An 18,240-nucleotide genomic window follows, 5' to 3' on the forward strand; every position below is an offset into this window, starting at 1 on the left:
CTCAATCTATGTGTCTATTATTATATTATTGTTGAAACAGCCATCTTTTGAGTCCAGAATTTTCCTAATGAGATGCCAGGGAAGTGAAATTTGGGATGAGGAGACATCAAGCATCTCCAACATAGCAAATTCATCGTGAGCGACCTATTGAGATAAGGGTGATCTTGATGAAGAAGCTACATGTGAAGCCTCTATTATTAATATAGTTGAGGTAGAGTGCGATCTTTGAAGATTTTTGAGAATCCAAAATTTTTGAGGGAGGGATGGCAAAGATTCCATCATGACTTGCTTTCCCTTGTCTACATTTGAACTACTGAAGGTGGCCTAGCTCTTGGCGAGGCTTGTACATTAGTGTCTCTTGGAATGATTAGATTGCGCTTCAGAACCCAAATCCACACCTTGAAGTAGCCTTAGGTTTGGCTTGATTGTAGAAACAAATTCACATGGGCCTTCAGGCTTTTGGTTGTTGAGATAAAGCAAGATGAGTAACTTTGGGGACCCATTTAAAGATAGGTTGTGGCTTTCTTGTGCTTGGGTCTTTATTGGCCGTTGGTGTTTGTTTTGCAAAAGATGTGGATGAAAAGTTGGAAGTAGATGTTGTGTGGAAGTAGCCTTGGGTTGCATTGATGGTGGTGAGGCTTCGTCCTTGTAGCACTCAAGTGCTAGGTGTTGTAGTGTATTGGGTGTGGATGGATTTTTACCATGGAAACACTCAACACCTAGCACTCAAGTGCTAGGTGTTGTAGTGTATTGGGTGTGGATGGATTTTTACCATGGAAACACTCCCTATGGCCTAGTCAATTTTTCCATTGAGCTGCATTCATCCATATCCATCCAATAATGACATGTCCTCTCAAGGTTCTAAGAGGCATTACCAAAAAGTTACCGACCAAGTGTTTGTTAATATGATAGTTTCAAGCAAGCCAAGCACTTCACTATTTTGGGTGCTGATACCTTCTACTATCGAGTTTCTTTTTTCAACTTGAGGTTTACTCGACTCATTCTATGGAGCAAAAGAGAGTAAATTATGACTAGCACTTGTGTGAAGTAGTGCATTGTAGAAAACCTTACCATAAGTATACATGTGTATATATATGCGCGCGCGCATGTGTGTGTATTCATGAAGATGTCTCCTTTTTTTCCAAAGGAAAGAAACCGAGATGAGGTGTACCCTCGAGCTAGCATGAAGTTCAAGCACGGCTAGGTCAATGGAGCCCAAGCCTATAAGGTTTTTCTTAGGTGGACACATAAGGTCGTGGACCATTGATGCAAGGGGCACAAATCTAAACATCCAAAACCAAAGAAAAAGGTTGGAAATATTAAGCAAACTCGAGCTATTGGGTGACCACATAAAGCCACGGTGCCACTGGGAAAAAGGCTAGTGAGTTGAATATCAAAAACCATTTTTGAATACAGTAAGAGATCGAGCCAGCCCATTCTTATGGGTTATATCCCAAGCAAGCAAATGGAGCTTGACATGTGCATAGATATAAACCCACATTGCCAAACAAATGAATGGTACATCTTGTTGTCAAACCCAAAACCCAAACAAACAAGTGCATGTTTCAGAACATCAACCAAATCTAGAATCAAGACCAATTGATGTAACCCAAAGATTGATGAAGGGAGTGATCAACCCAACATGGATCAGAGGTTAAAGTCACTAAAGGACTCAACATGAATATATGCATGCTCCGTCAAGTCAGAAGGGGTTAAGGGGGAACCAAGAAAAATATGTGCTACATGAGGTCACAAGGGTGCACCATGAAGTTAATGACACTTGGGGAAGCAGGTTTAGTGAGCGAGTGGACATCCTGCAGGTGGACCATGAGGCCAAGAGGTCAATTGACTAGAGTTTAAGAAAGTCTATAAACATAAATAGCTTGAAGTATAGGTGGCAAAGCGCAGGTGTACTCTACCAAAGTCTAAGGAACAACTTGGACATGTACTAAAGCATCTACAACAAGCTAAGTAGGGTAAGTAGGATGATGCAAGCTAAATATCAAATACAATTAGTGACACTTGGGAGTAGCATACCAAGGGGAAGTGGTTGATAAATGTCTACATTTCATACTTGAGTGTGGCAAGAAGGCTCACACGCTCATGGGGTTGAAGTTTCCAAAGGTGAGGGATCATTTAGAGGCCAATGACACGGTGTCATGAAGGCTAATATAGGCTCAAGAAAGAGAACGTTGTGCATAAGCACAAATATATTCATTAAGGCGTAAAGGTCAAAGAAACCTAAACAAGGGTGCAAAAGGTAGAAGGGACATGAACCATTACATTCCAAATCGGTGTTAGAGTAAGTTTGGTGTCCAAGCATGCAAACATGACAAAACATGGCAACGACCCCCCAACACGTCCAAGGATCTAAGGAATCAATGGCAAAGAACACATAAAGCTTATCTTGGTGTCATGATATCTAGGGCTTGACTTGACCAAGAAAACCTTATCCTTAACAACATTGACAACAAAGATTGGAATGGTATGATGATGGGCCAAGAAGATAAAATTTATGACAACATTTGAATGATGTCAATCTCCTCAACAGCTCGAAAATCACTAGGAAATCTTGGATTGACGATGCCCAGAAAGCTAGCACTTGGTCAAAAGTGTGCGTGTGTAAGTAATTGTTCACCAAGACTTCCAAGAGGCTAAAGGCTAACAATTCACATGGCAACAACTCCCCAACACGAACCCGAGGACTCAAGGAATCAATGGCAAAGAACACGTAAAGCTTATCTTGGTGTCAAGATATCTAGGGCTTGACTTGACCAGGAAAACCTTGTCCTTAAAAACATTGACAACAAAGATTGGAATGGTAGATGATTAGAATGGTGTGATGATGGGCCAAGAAGATAAAGTTCCTCAACAACTAGAAAATCATTAAGAACTCTCGGATTTACAATGAATGAGGACAATCTCCTCCACAAATAGAAAATCATTAAGAACTCTCCGATTTACAACGCCAAGAAAGATAGAATATATAGGACTCAGGAGAGCCAAGGCGCTACATTAACAATCAGCCTCCTGACATAAGGCATTCATGAAAGCTAACATAGTGGCATGGTCGCTGAACTACATCAACAATCAGCCTCTGACATAAGGCATTCATGAAAGCTAACATAGTGGCATGGTACTTCAAATTAACAAGGCAAGTGTTGCATTGTCAAGAGGACATATATATCAGGCTCACGCAGAAGAAGTCATGGTGGCAAGGACCAACACATCAGTCGAGTACCTCGCACATTGGGAATCGAGGGAAAGGGGTTTCTAGTCCAAGCTAATATAGACAAAAAACATATAAAATTATGCATAGTTGTAATGCATTGGACACTACATTTGCCCATGGCTAATGGTGAGACAAGGAGATGGGTCACCTTCTTGCGTCCCGATGTCCGAGAGCCACATTTTGGGCCCGTGATGATAGATGGCTAGTTATATTACTTAACTATTAATTATGTTAATTAAGTTGATTATTTATTAGTTATAATTATATTACTCATTGTAGGGCCCTATTCACTCAACTATTCAGGAAAAATTATTCACTCACCTTTTAGAAAGATGACAACCATAATAAAACCAAAGATATTTTTAATTTTTCATGACAAAAAATCCTATGGATTCACATTTGGTAGAAACATTCTAACAATGACATTTCTTGATCTTTCAAGTGATTACACTGGCGCACACGATGCAAAACACTGCTAGTCGAGCTATGAAGTGTCATGTGAAGCGAGTTTTCTTGGGCAAGCCCCTTATTATTAACGATTTCATTTCGAAAAAGCAAGAAGACCCTCCTTCTCCCTCGGCACTCTGTCTCACACACACAGACGCCAACACGTACGCCCGCACGCGGGCACACACACGCCAACAAACATGCACGCTCGCACAGAGCCTCGCACGTGTGCTAGCCTATAGGTATTGCTATTCAGCTGAAGAAACAGATTATGCCAACACACATGCACGATCACACAGAGCCTCGCACGTGTGCTGGCCTCTAGGTACCATCCTTGCAATCTGTTTCAACCGCCACCAACTCCTCTCGCCAAAAAAAGGAGACGGATACCAACCGCCACCAACTCCTTTCGCGCCGATACATCGTGTTTAAAAAACTTCATAATCTTAACGTAATGTGGTGGAGCATTAGAATAGTTAAAGGTTCAATAAAATTGCTAGTCTTTCGTTAATTAATTGGTTTTCTTTTTTACCTCATTGTGGGCCCCTATTAGGAAGATTATGTTATCTCAACATTGATCTCATCATGTACAGATTCTATGAAAAGGAGAGGATAGAATGTAAATCTTCAAACATACACGGCCACATGCACCAAAGGCCCGAAATATATTATCATTAGCTGGGTTTGTACAAAATGATAAAAGTGTAAGTTCAATTCTTGCATTATTCATATAGACAGATTCTGAAGGCCGCTTCACCTCAGACGACGGAGGAGGCGGCAGCAGTACAGGCCCCCCAAAAGCCCAATGGGGTACCCTATAAGCAGGCCCCAGGGGGATGCAAAGCCACTTATCCATTGCACAAGTTTTGCCTTACGATCATGCGGTTTTGACCCCGTTACACTTGTATTGCTAGGTTTAGCACCGCCACTGGCCGAGCAAAGTGTGGGCAAGGGATTCCCGCACAAGCCCGGATTGTCCTCAAAGCTGGTGTAGTTGTACCTGGTGTTGAAGTTGTTGGCATTGGGAATGGGGCCTTGCAGGTGGTTGTGCGAGACGTCAACCACGGATAGGCTGCCCAACAAGCCCAGCTCTGGAGGAATGCCACCAGTGAGGTTGTTATAGGAGACGTCTAGCACTTCCAGATAGATGAGGTTGCCAAGGCTGGGCGGAATCTTGCCTTGAATGAGGTTATGTGATAGGTTGAGGCCTGTGAGGCCCAGGAGCTCCCCGAAGCTTTCGTCAATCTCACCTTCCAAGAGATTCATCGAAACATCGAAGAAGATCCTACTGCTCACTATGTAGTGAAGGACCTGAGAGGTGGACTTGAGCGTCACGGGGAGCTCCTCGTAGAGCGTCGACTGGTTTTGAGTGGAGTTCTGGTTCAGCTTGAAGTAACTGAGATGGGTGACTGTGTTTGGCATGCTGCCACTGAAGCGGTTGTTGGAAAGATCGAGCGCCTGCAATAGGGGGAGCTTCCACACCCACCCGGGGATCTCTCCGCTTAGCTTGTTGTGGCTCATCACAAGCACCCGCAGCTTTGATAATCCAGTTGTAGTAAAATTGAAAGCACCTGAGAGGTTGTTATTCCCCACATCGAAGAGTACAAGCTCTTGGCAATCTGTGAAACCACGGGGCAGACCTCCGAAGAGGCTGTTTTGCTGCACTGTGAACGTCTGGATCTTCTGCATCTTGGAAAGATCAAACTGCTCTATCGTCCCCGTGAGGTTGTTTTGGAAGAGGCGTAGTGTCAGAAGATTGGTGCAGTTCTCCAGAGCCTTGGGAATAGGCCCGCTCAGCGCGTTGTTGGAAAGATCAAGCACTTGAAGCTGTGCCAACCTGCCAAGCTCCTTGGGTATCCTTCCAGAAAGCTTATTGTTTCCAATCAACAAGTTGTTTCTCAATGCACTCAGCTGGCCCAGAGTTACCGGAATTTCTCCCTCCAGCCTGTTGTTGTCGATGGTGAGATCTTGCAGGGCTGTGCAATTTCCCAAGGTAGAGGGAATGGTCCCTTGAAGGCGGTTTTTTCCTAAGTACAAGACTTGAAGCGTCTGTATTCTTCCAATGGAGCTAGGGATAACGCCTTCCAGCTGATTAGTATCAATAAGGAGATTTGTTATGGAGCCGCCAACGGCCAAGCCATGAAGGAACTGATCTGGGATGATGCCCGCCAGATTGTTTGTGCCGAGCTCTATCTCTTGTATGTTTGGAAGCTGACCAAGTTCAGGCGGTATGGATCCTTTCAAGCTGTTCCATTCCAAGTGTAAGGCCTGCAGGGCTGTGCAATTTCCCAAGGTAGAGGGAATGTTCCCTTGAAGGAGGTTTTTTTCTAAGTACAAGCCCTGAAGCGTCTGTATTCTTCCAAGTTCAGGCGGTATGGATCCTTTCAAGCTGTTCCATTCCAAGTGTAAGCCCTGAAGCGTCTGTATTCTTCCAAGTTCAGGCGGTATGGATCCTTTCAAGCTGTTCCATTCCAAGTGTAAGGCCTGCAGTTGTGAGAGGTTGCCTATTTGAGGAGGAATTCTACCCACTAGACTGGTGGATATCAACTGCAGGTTCTGAAGCTGGGTGAGATTCGTAAGCATTTGGATAGGGATCTCCCCATTAATAGAGTTCTTACTCCAGGCAAGCACCTGCAACTCTGTCAACTTCCCGAAGGAATCTGGTATTTTGCCCACACCTCCTGAGTACCCCAAATCCCCCAAGTCAATCCCCAGGTTTTGATACCCCAAGTCAATCCATTCTAATTGAGTGGAGTACCCCGAGCCAATCCCCGGGTTTTGATACCCCAAGTCAATCCATTCTAATTGAGTGCAGTTGCCGAGCTCCTCCGGCACTGGGCCCAGAAGGTAGGCGCTATACAAAGATAGCACTTGTAGCTCCGTGAGCTCGCCTAGCTCCCTAGGAATGGACCCATTCAGCGGATTATCCGCCAATCTCAAATCTACTAGCTGTGAGCATTGAGAGAGTGATGCCGGTATCCCACCGGTGAGCTTGTTACTTACGAGATACAGCGTTTCTAGGCTAGTGAGGTTTTGTAACGTTGCAGGGATAGGACCTTGGAGGCTACTGTGAGACAAATCCAAATAGTTTAAAGATGTGCAACGTCCTAAGGAAGGAGGAATCTCACCTGTGAGGTTTACCCCATCAACTTTCATTCTTGTTATGGTTGGACAGAAGTCGAAATCTTCCGGCAAGGATCCATGAAGCTTAAATGGCCTTTGGCCCGTGCTGTCGATGGTTTCTAGAGTCTGAGCATCCTCCACCACCAAGGTCTGTAGCAAAGGGAGGCGCCAGATTTCCGTTGGAATAAGGCCTTGTAGTCCGGTGACATTCAAGACCAGAACTTCCAACTGCTGGCAATCACCCAATGAGGGAGGAATGGCTGACCCTGTGGCGTTGAAGCCCACCAGAGATAGCTCAGTTATGGTGTGACAAAAAGAAAAGCTCTCCGGCAGATACCCATTGAGAAGCCCAGATTCGTCGACAATAAAGAGCACGCTTAGAGCCGGAAGCTGCCAAATCTCTGGCGGGATAAATCCCTTCAGGCCAGTTGCTTCTAAAACGAGCGTTTGTAGCTGCTTGCATTGACCCAGTGATGGCGGTATTCCACCCACAAACACGTTACTGCTCAAGTCAAGGGTGAGGAGGGCGGAAAGATTTCCGAGGGACTCCGGCAATTCGCCGTTGAGCAGGTTGAAGGAGAGGTTGAGGTGTTGAAGGGCACTGTGGGGGAGGAAGAGGCCGCTGGGTAGACTGCCGGAGAGGTTGTTGTCGGAGAGGTCGAGTGTGGAAAGAGCAGGAAGGAGTGCGAGAGAGGGGGACACGGAGCCAGACAGATTGAAGCCCGCGAGGTTCACACCGACTACGTGCAGGTTCTGGGCGTCGCAGACGATGCCCGCCCACGCAGCTCGTCCGCCAGCGCCCCCCTTGCATGGGTTCTCTGCTGCGGATGAATGAGAGCTGCTTGTCCCGTGCCAGGATGCAAGCCGTGAAAAAGGATCACGGGTGATGCCCGCCTTGAACGCCAGCAGAGCTTGGGCTTCATTACTGGAGGGTGAGGTTTTAGCTGGCGTACATATTACAGCCCTTCCTAATAATAACATCATGATGCTACCTATAATGCCTAGAAGCTGCACGGTGTGGATCGTTAATGCCATCGCCAGACTGCCAAACCAGCTTTCAAAAATAGATGTTCTTCTGCATGAATCCTTCTGCCCAAGAACATTATTTTATAACCCAAAAAGGCCAATAATGATCACGACTCGAGAGTCAATAGTGGAGGAGACGACCGGCCATAGTATAAATTTGAGATTTTCATAAAATTACCATTGGTAACATATACCAAATTTTGAGTTACAATTTGGTAATTTTCTAGATCTTAAAGTTTCCAAAGATCTCTTCATTTCTTTCATACATGCTAGATGTTGTATGAGTTTCAAAAAATTAAAGCTATTTCTATCGGTTATTGAGAGAACTTAGAGAACTTGGAAAAAATAGCAAGATATTATAGTGATTTCTACTTGGTGAACCTCAAGTTATCAATTTGAGCCTTGTTAAGCATGCATCATATAGGCTTATAGAAAAACCCTAATGGTAATTTTTCTTAAAAAGTGAGTTATCATTTGGTAATTTTTTACTAGTGTAAAGTTACCAAATGATAATCATCAATCTAAATTAGATTACAATTTGTAACTTTTTAGCTGTTTGGTTCCAAGGTGGTTACCAAATTTATACTGTGATGCCGACCCCGGATGGGAGGACTAGACTCACTAGACTCATGATCAGAAGGACTAGACTCACTCAATAGTGGAGACTGACCCACTGGCGGATGGTTTGAACTTTAAATGAGTGCTAGGAGAAAAGAAATTTCAATTAGCTCCCATGCTTAAGATTCTCATCTTGCTTCGATATGTAAAGTTCCCCTTGTGACAAACTCTTATAATCTTCTCCCCATGCTATGGAGACAAGTGAACACACCACTCCCATCACTTTCTACATCTCTATCTCTCTCTCTCTATATATTATCTTCTTAATCTTAGGGAAGAGTTTCACAAAGCTACCACATGGCAAAAATTTCGAGGTTCTGGAAGGGCAAGAGGAGGTTTGGGTAAAATTTGAATTTGGAGTCTCAAAAGACGTGCGAAGCACAGGTTGCCCACTAGCAAGAATTATCACAACACACGTCTTCACCATTCTTGATGATTTTCTATTGCACGTCACCATTATTAATGACTTTCTATTGCATGTCACCATTATTAATGACTTTCTATTGCACTAGTCACCAACATGTTACATCACCATTAGTGATCACTATTATTTATTGACTTTCTCATTTCTTATCGTACTAGTCACCAACTACTACCATCACCATTATTGATGATTCCTATTGCACACAACGTTTATTTTTGCAAGTTGTGGTACCCTTCTAAGGGGCATTTGGACTTCAAGAGAATTGAAGAAAAATTTTGAACCCTCAATAGAAGGATAGGATTAAAAAATAGCCCTTCTCAAAAAAAGGTTTAAAATGGCCTTGGTAGCATTTTTGAGGTTTTTAAAAAGTAATTTATATTAATAAATATAAAATCATGCTCATGCTTCGTATAGCTTCTTTACTCCCTTTTTAATGTTATTTCAATTTGCCTTTTTAATCTTTGGGATCTTACTTACACCTTACAACCTTGGACCAATGAGCTTATCAATTTGATACCTCTAGTTGGTTAAGGCTACATGAAAGTAGGTGGAGGGGGTGGTGGATTAATCTTGGGTTCACCAGGAGAGAGACTAGTAGGAGCACCGCCAGTGCTAGGCATAGTTAATTAGAATGCAGTGTACCATCGCCAACTTTCAAAAATGAATGTTTAGTTGAATCTTGACCATCGCTTCAACCCAACAAGATGCTTTATTTGATAACCCAAAAGAAATAATGATCAGGACGACTCAATTGTCCAGAGAGGACAACTCGTCATTGGGGGATGGTGGATGCCGAATCAATTTCACTAAAGTCACTAGAATGTGGTGGATGGGTTCCAGGCCTCGAGAGGATGATGGTGCATTGAGAAATGGAACGCATTTGGTCTAGTCTCCCGACCATAAGAACACTACATGAGCTTAAAAGTAGGGAATCTGGACTCTGAGACTGGAGCCAACACCTTGTGCACTTAAAAAATGCATGCCCAGTGTTTCTTTTTGAAATATTTTATGCCTTTTTCCATAGATGTTGTTCCATGCGATTAAAAAAAACCTTTCTTTCAACCAATCAAAATATGTCAGCTTCTCTCTCTCTCTCTCTCTCTCTTGAATCAAACATATACTATGGCAAGCCAAGAAATGTATAAAGGTCCATTTGTTATGAAGACTTGGTGATGAATACATTTTGAGTGGGATTTAATCGTGCTCAATGCATAGTCTTCCTTGAAAAAAAAGTCACGTCTTCCCTTCCGTGAAAAAAAGTCATTATTATGTTTATGTGCCAAGAAATGCTTACATAAGAAACCTCAAAGCTCTAAGCTCACTTAAGGGGAGATAACTTCAAGCCTAAACAAGAGCTAGCAAACGTGAAATGGAAGGTGGGTTGGACTAGCGTGTAAAAGTAATCACACAAACAAAAGCTAGCGAGCGTGAAACTAGGCAGGGTAGGTTGATGGGTGTGTTTAAAGTTAATCATACAGTCACAACGTAGGCGGGCGTTTAAAGCTAATCACAACGGTCGCTATTTAGCTCTTCAATCGTCTTTTACGTAGAAGGCGTAGATCTTGGAAATTGTGTTTACTGACAAACCAGCTTTCAAAAATAGATGTTCTGCTGCATGAATCCTGAGCATCGCTTCTATTGCACTAGTCACCAACATCACCATTACCATTAGTACAAGGGCACTAGTCACCAACATCACCATTACCATTAGTACAAGGGCGCGACAGCGAGTGGCTGTGACCATTTCAACTGCCTCTTGTGGCCGCTTATTATTACTAACATACAAAACTGACGGGACCTGTTATAAAGGCCTATCTAACCCCGATTCGTAAGTCTCTTCTCCTATAATTCAAATCACGCCTTTTTTGAAAAAAAAACATCACCATTAGTGATCACTATTATTTATTGACTTTCTTATTTCTTATGGTACTAGTCACCAACTAGTACCATCACCATTATTAATGACTTTCTATTGCATGTCACCATTATTAATGACTTTCTATTGCACTAGTCACCAACATCACCATTAGTGATCACTATTATTTATTGACTTTCTTATTTCTTATGGTACTAGTCACCAACTAGTACCATCACCATTATTGATGATTCTCTATTGCACACAACGTTTATTTTTGCAAGTTGTGGTACCCTTCTAAGGGGCATTTACCCTTCAACAGAATTGAAGAAAAATTTTGAACCCTCAATAGAAGGATAGGGTTTAAAAATAGCCCTTCTCAAAAAAAGGTTTAAAATGGCCTTGTGTATCGTTTTTGAGGTTTTTAAAAAGTAATTTATATTAATAAATATAAAATCATACTTCTTATAGCTTCTTTACTCCCTTTTTAATGTTATTTCAATTTGCCTTTTTAATCTTTGGGATCTTACTTACACCTTACAACCTTGGACCAATGAGCTTATCAATTTGATACCTCTAGTTGGTTAAGGCTACATGAAAGTAGGTGGAGGGGGTGGTGGATTAACCTTGGGTTCACCAGGAGAGAGACTAGCAGGAGCACCGCCAGTAGGCATAGTTAATTAGAATGCAGTGTGCCATCGCCAACTTTTAAAAATGAATGCTTAGTTGAATCTTGACCATCGCTTCAACCCAACAAGATACTTTATTTTATAACCCAAAAGAAATAATGATCAGGACTCGAGTAGAGAGAAGAGGGAGGAGAGAGAGAGGAGAGCCACTGACTATGTGACCAAATGGGCTGAAGCGAAAGCGACACGTAAGGCAGATGCAAGGACAACAGCCAAGTTCCTCTTTGAAAATATAATCACACGCTTCGGTTGTTCTTTTGAACTTGTGAGCGACAATGGTACGCATTTTATAAATGAAGTGATTAAGGAGCTCACAACAAATTTCATGATATCCCATTATAAATCTACTCCGCAAGCGAATGGCCAAGCCGAGAGTACCAACAAGGCCTTAATCTCTGTTCTGACAAAGACAGTTGAGGCTCATTGCACGGATTGGGATCTAAAGCTTGCGTAAGCTTTATGGCCCTATCGTATTGCGTACAAAGTGGCTATTAATTGCACACCATTCAAGATGGTATATGGCCAAGAAGCAGTCATGTCGTGGGAATTTTTCATTCCTAGTCTTCGTGTTGCTACTCAAGAGGGCTGGGATGGTAATCCCTTAGTAGAGCATTTGTATATCCTTGAGCGGTTAGACGAAGAAAGACAATTGGCGGCGGTGTACAATTCCCTTGTAGAGAAGGATAGAAGGAAGAAATGGTTTGATCGCCACATCTGAGCGGTGAGTGACACACCATTGCTCCCTGTTTGAGCTTGCTTGTTTCCTGGTTGTGTGCTTGCAGCCATTCGTGGCTCGCACACACGATGCTTGGAAGTCCCTAGCTCGGACACACGTGCGGCAAAAGCGCACAGAGGTGAGTTAGTTGGTCATGTCTCTTCCCTTCCTTTTCTTTATGCAAATGTCCCTTTTCTTTATGCAAGTGTCTCTGTCCTTTCTTCTCTTTCGTGCAAGTGTCCCTTTTCTTTATGCAAGTGTCCTTTTCTTTATGCGAAAGTGACGTTGGTCGATAGGCGACCTTTTTTGGCACTTTTTTTTGTAGAGTCCCGTGTATAATGGCATGTATGCCTATGTGTACTCTGTTAGATAGTTTTTTCACGCGGATATACACGCGATCTTGGACGGGATTTTACATGCGAATAGAGATGATGTATGATACACTTCATGATACATGTAACATGATGCATACAAATGGATTCTTTTTGCAGATTCTTCATGGATCCAGGTTCTTCATTCGATCCATTTGCGTACGGCACTTGGATGATGGAGATGCTAAATCATTTTGGGCGCCACCCTGGGCTAGTTGAGCTACAGAGTATATGTATACCTATCCTCCTCCTAGATTCCCTGGTATAGTCACCTGCTCTCGATTGCCCATGTCACTCCACAACCTTCTGTGCCTGTGAGTCCAGCGATGAGGAGACATACCGCTTCCCAGACACACTCACACACCCCCTCCCAGCACAGCAGGCACCATCACGTCAGGGCTCAAGCCACCATCACGTACTCCCTCATAGCCAGCCACCATCACGCTCAGTGTCACGTCCACAGTCACGTACACAATCCCCCAGTCGTGACTCCACCCGTAATACAGAGGACAGCAGACGCCGTAGAAGGGAGAGCAAACGCCATAGTAGGGAGAGTGGGAGTGGAGGATGGGGAGGATGCGGCAGATGCTTTGGTGGGGGAGGTGGTAGGGCACGCGATGAGAGAGGAGATAGAGGGAGAAGAGTTAGAGGAGACAGTAAGTTTGAGGAGGTGGTAAGAGAGGTAGAGGGAGAGATATACTATGATGTGATGGATAGGGGCAGGATAGTGATGGATGCGAGGGGGAAAGAGGTAATGGAATACATGCATGGGGTAGTATCAAACTTGTATAGAAATTGTTTTATTAAATTTAAAGATCAAAATAGCCGATTAGTTGGGGAGGTGATAGATGCTGTACATAGTCGATACCCCAATCCCCCACATGCAACATTCTCGGATGTATGGGGAAGAACGCGAATAAGGGAGATCTTAAGTAATAAAAGATCTCACCTTAAGAAACTCGTGTATGATGATCGGGTAAATCAAGCTGTGGGTGGCTATCCTGCCGCCGACGAGAAACCTGCCACCACTGCCCACAAACGTGAGTGGAAGGAGGCAAAGAAATGAGCAGAGGGTGGCGTGAAGAGCAAGCAGCATGTGGAGGCATGACGGATCCAGATAGAGACCATTGGATCTTCGCATTTCTTCGGATCTAGAGGTGTCGAGTCGTGGGAGGCAGAGCTCGTATCTTGCCACCTTATTTGATTTTTTACTTAATTCATTGATGAGCTTATTGTTATAATCTTACAAATTGTGTTGATTATGTTACAGCGAGACGGGTTATGGGGAGGAAGCCCACAGCCCACGAGACTGCGTATGCTCACTGGCATAGCAGAAGTGACACGTGGGCCCTCTTCAGAACTGAGGGATGTATTACGGACGCGCAGTTTGAGATGGCCATGAGACCGTACGGTCGACAGGTACTTGTTGAGAAAACTCTAAACGAATGATTTTGGTTTATTAAATTTTGAATTACATATATATATACTTATATATGATATATTACTTGAACATAAACAAGTTGCTGCTGTACCTGTTGATGCCCTTGCCGCTGCTGATGATCCACCCGCCGCCACTGCTCCTGCTCTTGCTCCTGCTGGACGTGAACGATAGGGTGAGAACTTCTCTTGGACATGTATACCAATGTGAGCTCATCTGATCCTGCAGGGAGCAGCTCGTCATCATCTGAGTCTGAGTAGTACCTCAGTAGTACTCAGACTTATAGTATCACACTATGGTTGTAAATATATTTTTGTAACTGAAGCCATGGGCTTTTTTAGACAAACAAATTTGATTTTGTATATATTTGTTTATAATTGAAGCCATGGGCTACTTCGACATATGGACTCCCTTGTATATATGTTTTTACATAATGAAAGCCATGGGCTTATTTCAGCACACATAAAATTTTGATAGTATTACATTCATGTCTTTCTTGAATCGTGTATTGATAATGTCGTTCTTGAATCGTGTATTGGCAATGCACAAAATGTTCTCCGTGGATGGTGCAATGCACCAAAAAAAAAAATCCAGAGAGTGCTATTGGGTGCTGGAATGCTGGAATAGATTTCAGGCACCAAATACTAGTCTCTGGATTTTTTTATTTTGGCTCTTTGTTCGTGTGTATCTGTGCGTAAACTCTGCCAAAGTCGTGTTTATATGCACGAAAAATCTATTAAACACTCGTGTATCAACACAGTAAAACTGGTAGGATGCCTGTATAAGCCCATGTATCAACGCATCTGACGGGCATCATACACACGCTTTTACACGCATGTCTGTGGGGCTGCGATTATACACGGGCCTGCTACTTTTTTTCACAAGTCGTTTTTCGCGGCTAGCAGCACAAGTATGACCCCGATCCCTTGTAGTGTTGTAGTATTAACCAGGCTTTCACCCACCATGGTCCCCCCATCCAAGGATATACCTGGAAGTTGTCAATGGTGAGGCTTTGGTGCAAATGTTCTCCAATGTATGAGTATGGATATGTACTCATGGAGAAGTTGCTACATTAATTTAGCCAAAAGAATAGTAAGCAATAAACTTAACAAATATATAATGGCTATTACGTGATATGGCTTAATTCGTGATAAGGCTTAAATCATACACCTGAACTCGTGAGTTGCAAGATTTTTGGCCTGTGAAGGGTTATTTCGTGAGATGGCCTAATTCAGTGAAGTTGCAAGTTTTGACCTCAAGGGTTTTTTTTAAATGGGTCATCTAGGTCATGAATTGCAAGCAACTGCTTCTTATGCACTTATTTCTCACATCCAGAGGGGTGACAGGAGCATTGTTATTTTATCCTTGATGTGCTCATAAGTCTCCGTTTGCAAATGTGGGTATAGATTCTAGAATTTGTTACTCAGATGTCGTTGAGGCACCAGGGAGAAAGACTGCTGATTGTTTGGTTGAACACATAAGCTCTTGTGTTGGTGCTGAATGCACGAGAGTTGTTGAGTGATTTTCTTGTCGTTGCTTGGGCCTCCATTCTTGTTGCACTTTAGGTGAAGTTGTTGGGGTTGAATTCGGTGGTGAGGTTTTCTTCACATTGTTTGATTTTGGCAACCATATGATGGAATTACCATCATAGTATCCTTGTTATTGAAGTACATGCACAGGCACCCATCTTTGATTAACACTGTAAATTGGTGGCCGATGTGCTTGGTATTGAGGCCTTCTTCTTTGTGTAAGCTTAGGGGACTTTGTGATACGCTCAGGAACCCAAGCTTTGGTATTTCTTTGGTAGTACCCTTGTGCGTGCAACAATGTTTTTGGTATCCACGCATTGGTGTTGTTCTTTGAGAAACTCGCATGGGCTTTCGTGGACTGTGTTTTGGAGTACTTTTCTTTTTCCTTGGCCTCCGAGTGCTACATTGAGGAAGAGGTTTTGACTGTCGAGGCCTCCGAGTGCTACATTGAGGAAGAGGTTTTGACTGTCGAGGCACCCAAATTTGATTGGCACCTTCATAGTAGCCTTGAGCTACAAGTAGCTGCTTCTCCACCCACATTTTGATACTAGTAAGATATCATGATTCTGGGAGTCTTGGTGGATTTTTCTTTAGGGTTGACGTGGAAGGTTTGGGACCCTCCTTGACTTTGGCTGGTGCTGAGGCTATAGGTTTGAGACTCATGGACATTGTTGATGATGAGGTTAGAGTCTCTTGTGGAGTGGCTGTCGATGAGACGAGGCCTTTGAGCATGTGGTTGTCTTCTTTGGTGAGGTTTGTCGATGAAGATGCATAGGCTCTAGGGTCTTTCCTTTGAGTTCCTTATTAGAGATAGATGGTTTGGCTGTGGGAACTTCTTAAAGAATAGATGTTGATTGCGAGGTCTTGGCATCGAACTTCGTAGGTGAGGGTGGGGTTGAAGGAGTACATGCTTTATTAGAGTCGGTCGTTGACACAGATGGTACAGGTCATTGTGTGGAAAAGGCTTGTATCCTTTTGCATTCAACATCATAGATATCCCATAAAGTTGGATTCTCTTCCTTGCAGTATGGTGTTGTCAACCTTTTATCATTGACCATCATGATGACTCTATCGCTAGCAAAGCACAGTGGTGCTTGGACAGCAATAGTCCATTTATGCCCCAAGATCAAATATTCTTCCAACACATACTCAACCACAAAGAACTTGCAAGTGAGTGGGTTAGTTTCAATATACATTGTATATTCAAAGTACCCCAAACATGGCATGTTCAAGTCTTGTGTAAAGTTCATTCTTTTAGGATGTGCTGTGTGTGTTGGTTGACCAAACAAATACCATAGCTTGAGCGTCACAAGATTGTGTTCTTGTGTTGGATAAAGTTGTGCTTGAGCTGTGGTGATTTTATTTGCAATTTCCAATCCAACCAGAATCCTAGGGATCTTTTCAGTAAGATATGTTAGTAGTTTCAGCTCGCAAGGTCTCTTCCTCTTATCGTAATAGCAATTTTACATTGCTTGCAGGAGTGTTTTGTTTGCATGGATTCATCTATTGAATACAACATTTCATTTATCCAAGTTCCACCAAGGACGACATCATACTCAAGGGAATCTAGGGTAACATGGAATGTAAATTCCATCACCATCGATTGTTTGAGTAGTGTATCTAAAGTAACCTAGAACTTGAATGTTTTGTCCCTTGGCTCCTTGGACAAGACTATTTCTTGTAGGGATGAGTTTAGTTGTTCCAATGACACCCAAGTGTCTATTGTCATGATGTTATGACTAGCTCGAGGGCTAATCAATGCACATTTTTGCTTAACATCAATGCCTATAGGGAAATCCAACCATACCATGATATAATCTTCCAAAGGAACCATGGGTGTTTTGGTTATTGTCTTGGCTTCAGATCCCATTTCTGTTTCATACTCCAATTCACTTTCATCCTCATTTTAGCTTTCAGCTTTTTCAAGAGTACTGAATGCGTACGCTGGCACACTTGGTCCTCTGATAATTTTTAATGAGGGCTGTTTGGAAACTTGCGAATCTTCACAGTCCTATTTTATGGAGTTCATTATGTCCTTATATAACTCAGGTTGAGCCCTTAAAGGTGCAAGTGCTGATGTGATGCTGGCTTTATCATGAGAGAAGAGCATTCCTCCAAATGAGGTTTTGAGAGACTGTTTTAATCTTGTAAGGGAATTATCGAATTCCTCACGTGCTTTCTCAAGTGTATAGTTCTGATAATATGTTTCAAATGACTCTTCTATAGAGAGTATGTCTTCCTCTTGAAAGGGAAAGCGGTACTCCTCTAGGCTTTGAATCTTGGTTGCTATTTTAGGTTTGGCATTATGAGGATCAATCACAACCGATGACCCTATAAGAAATTCAACCAAGCTAAGCATGCCCTCCTCAGCTTGGTTTTTGCATTCCGCATATGTCATGTGATCATTATTATCCATTTGGGGTGGTTGGGTGGGTTCTAGTTTCTTGATTGGTCTATGTGGTGCACCGAGCGAAGAGTAAGAACTTGTTTCTGTTGAACCAACGTGAGAGAGAGAGATAGACACGTCATATGCATCCCCAAAGGTGTGTGGAATACACACAATAGATGAGTATATATAGAGGAGATCCTAGGGCTATATATAGAGACATTCTATATATAGCCAACACCCCCGCTCAAAGAAGGGTCTCTAATTGTGGATGAAAAAACCTTTGGGGGCTCAAGGGAAAAACCCACAGCTCTATATACACCTACCGCTATATTAAATTATTTTATAGTTACAAAGTATTATTCAAAGGAGCTACATCACTCCCAT

General features: G+C 42.9%; 1 protein-coding gene across 1 annotated transcript; it reads right to left on the reverse strand.

The window, feature by feature from the left end:
• Positions 1-4,324: 4,324 nt before the first annotated feature.
• On the reverse strand, positions 4,325-7,870 carry LOC147615016 (uncharacterized). Its single transcript, XM_086780301.1, has one exon. It carries the CDS (start codon positions 7,835-7,837, stop codon positions 4,433-4,435), a length of 3,405 nt encoding a protein of 1,134 aa, XP_086636427.1. The 5' UTR covers positions 7,838-7,870; the 3' UTR covers positions 4,325-4,432.
• Between the last annotated feature and the right edge of the window lie 10,370 nt (positions 7,871-18,240).

Source organism: Cibotium barometz, chromosome 41 (assembly GCF_041138505.1).
Source record: "Cibotium barometz isolate CiBa-2024 chromosome 41, ASM4113850v1, whole genome shotgun sequence".
Classification (NCBI taxonomy): domain Eukaryota; kingdom Viridiplantae; phylum Streptophyta; class Polypodiopsida; order Cyatheales; family Cibotiaceae; genus Cibotium; species Cibotium barometz.

What these genes read in the sequence shown, in the direction of transcription:
- LOC147615016 (XM_086780301.1), bottom strand. Translation starts at nt 7,837, where the DNA reads ATGGCATTAACGATCCACACCGTGCAGCTTCTAGGCATTATAGGTAGC.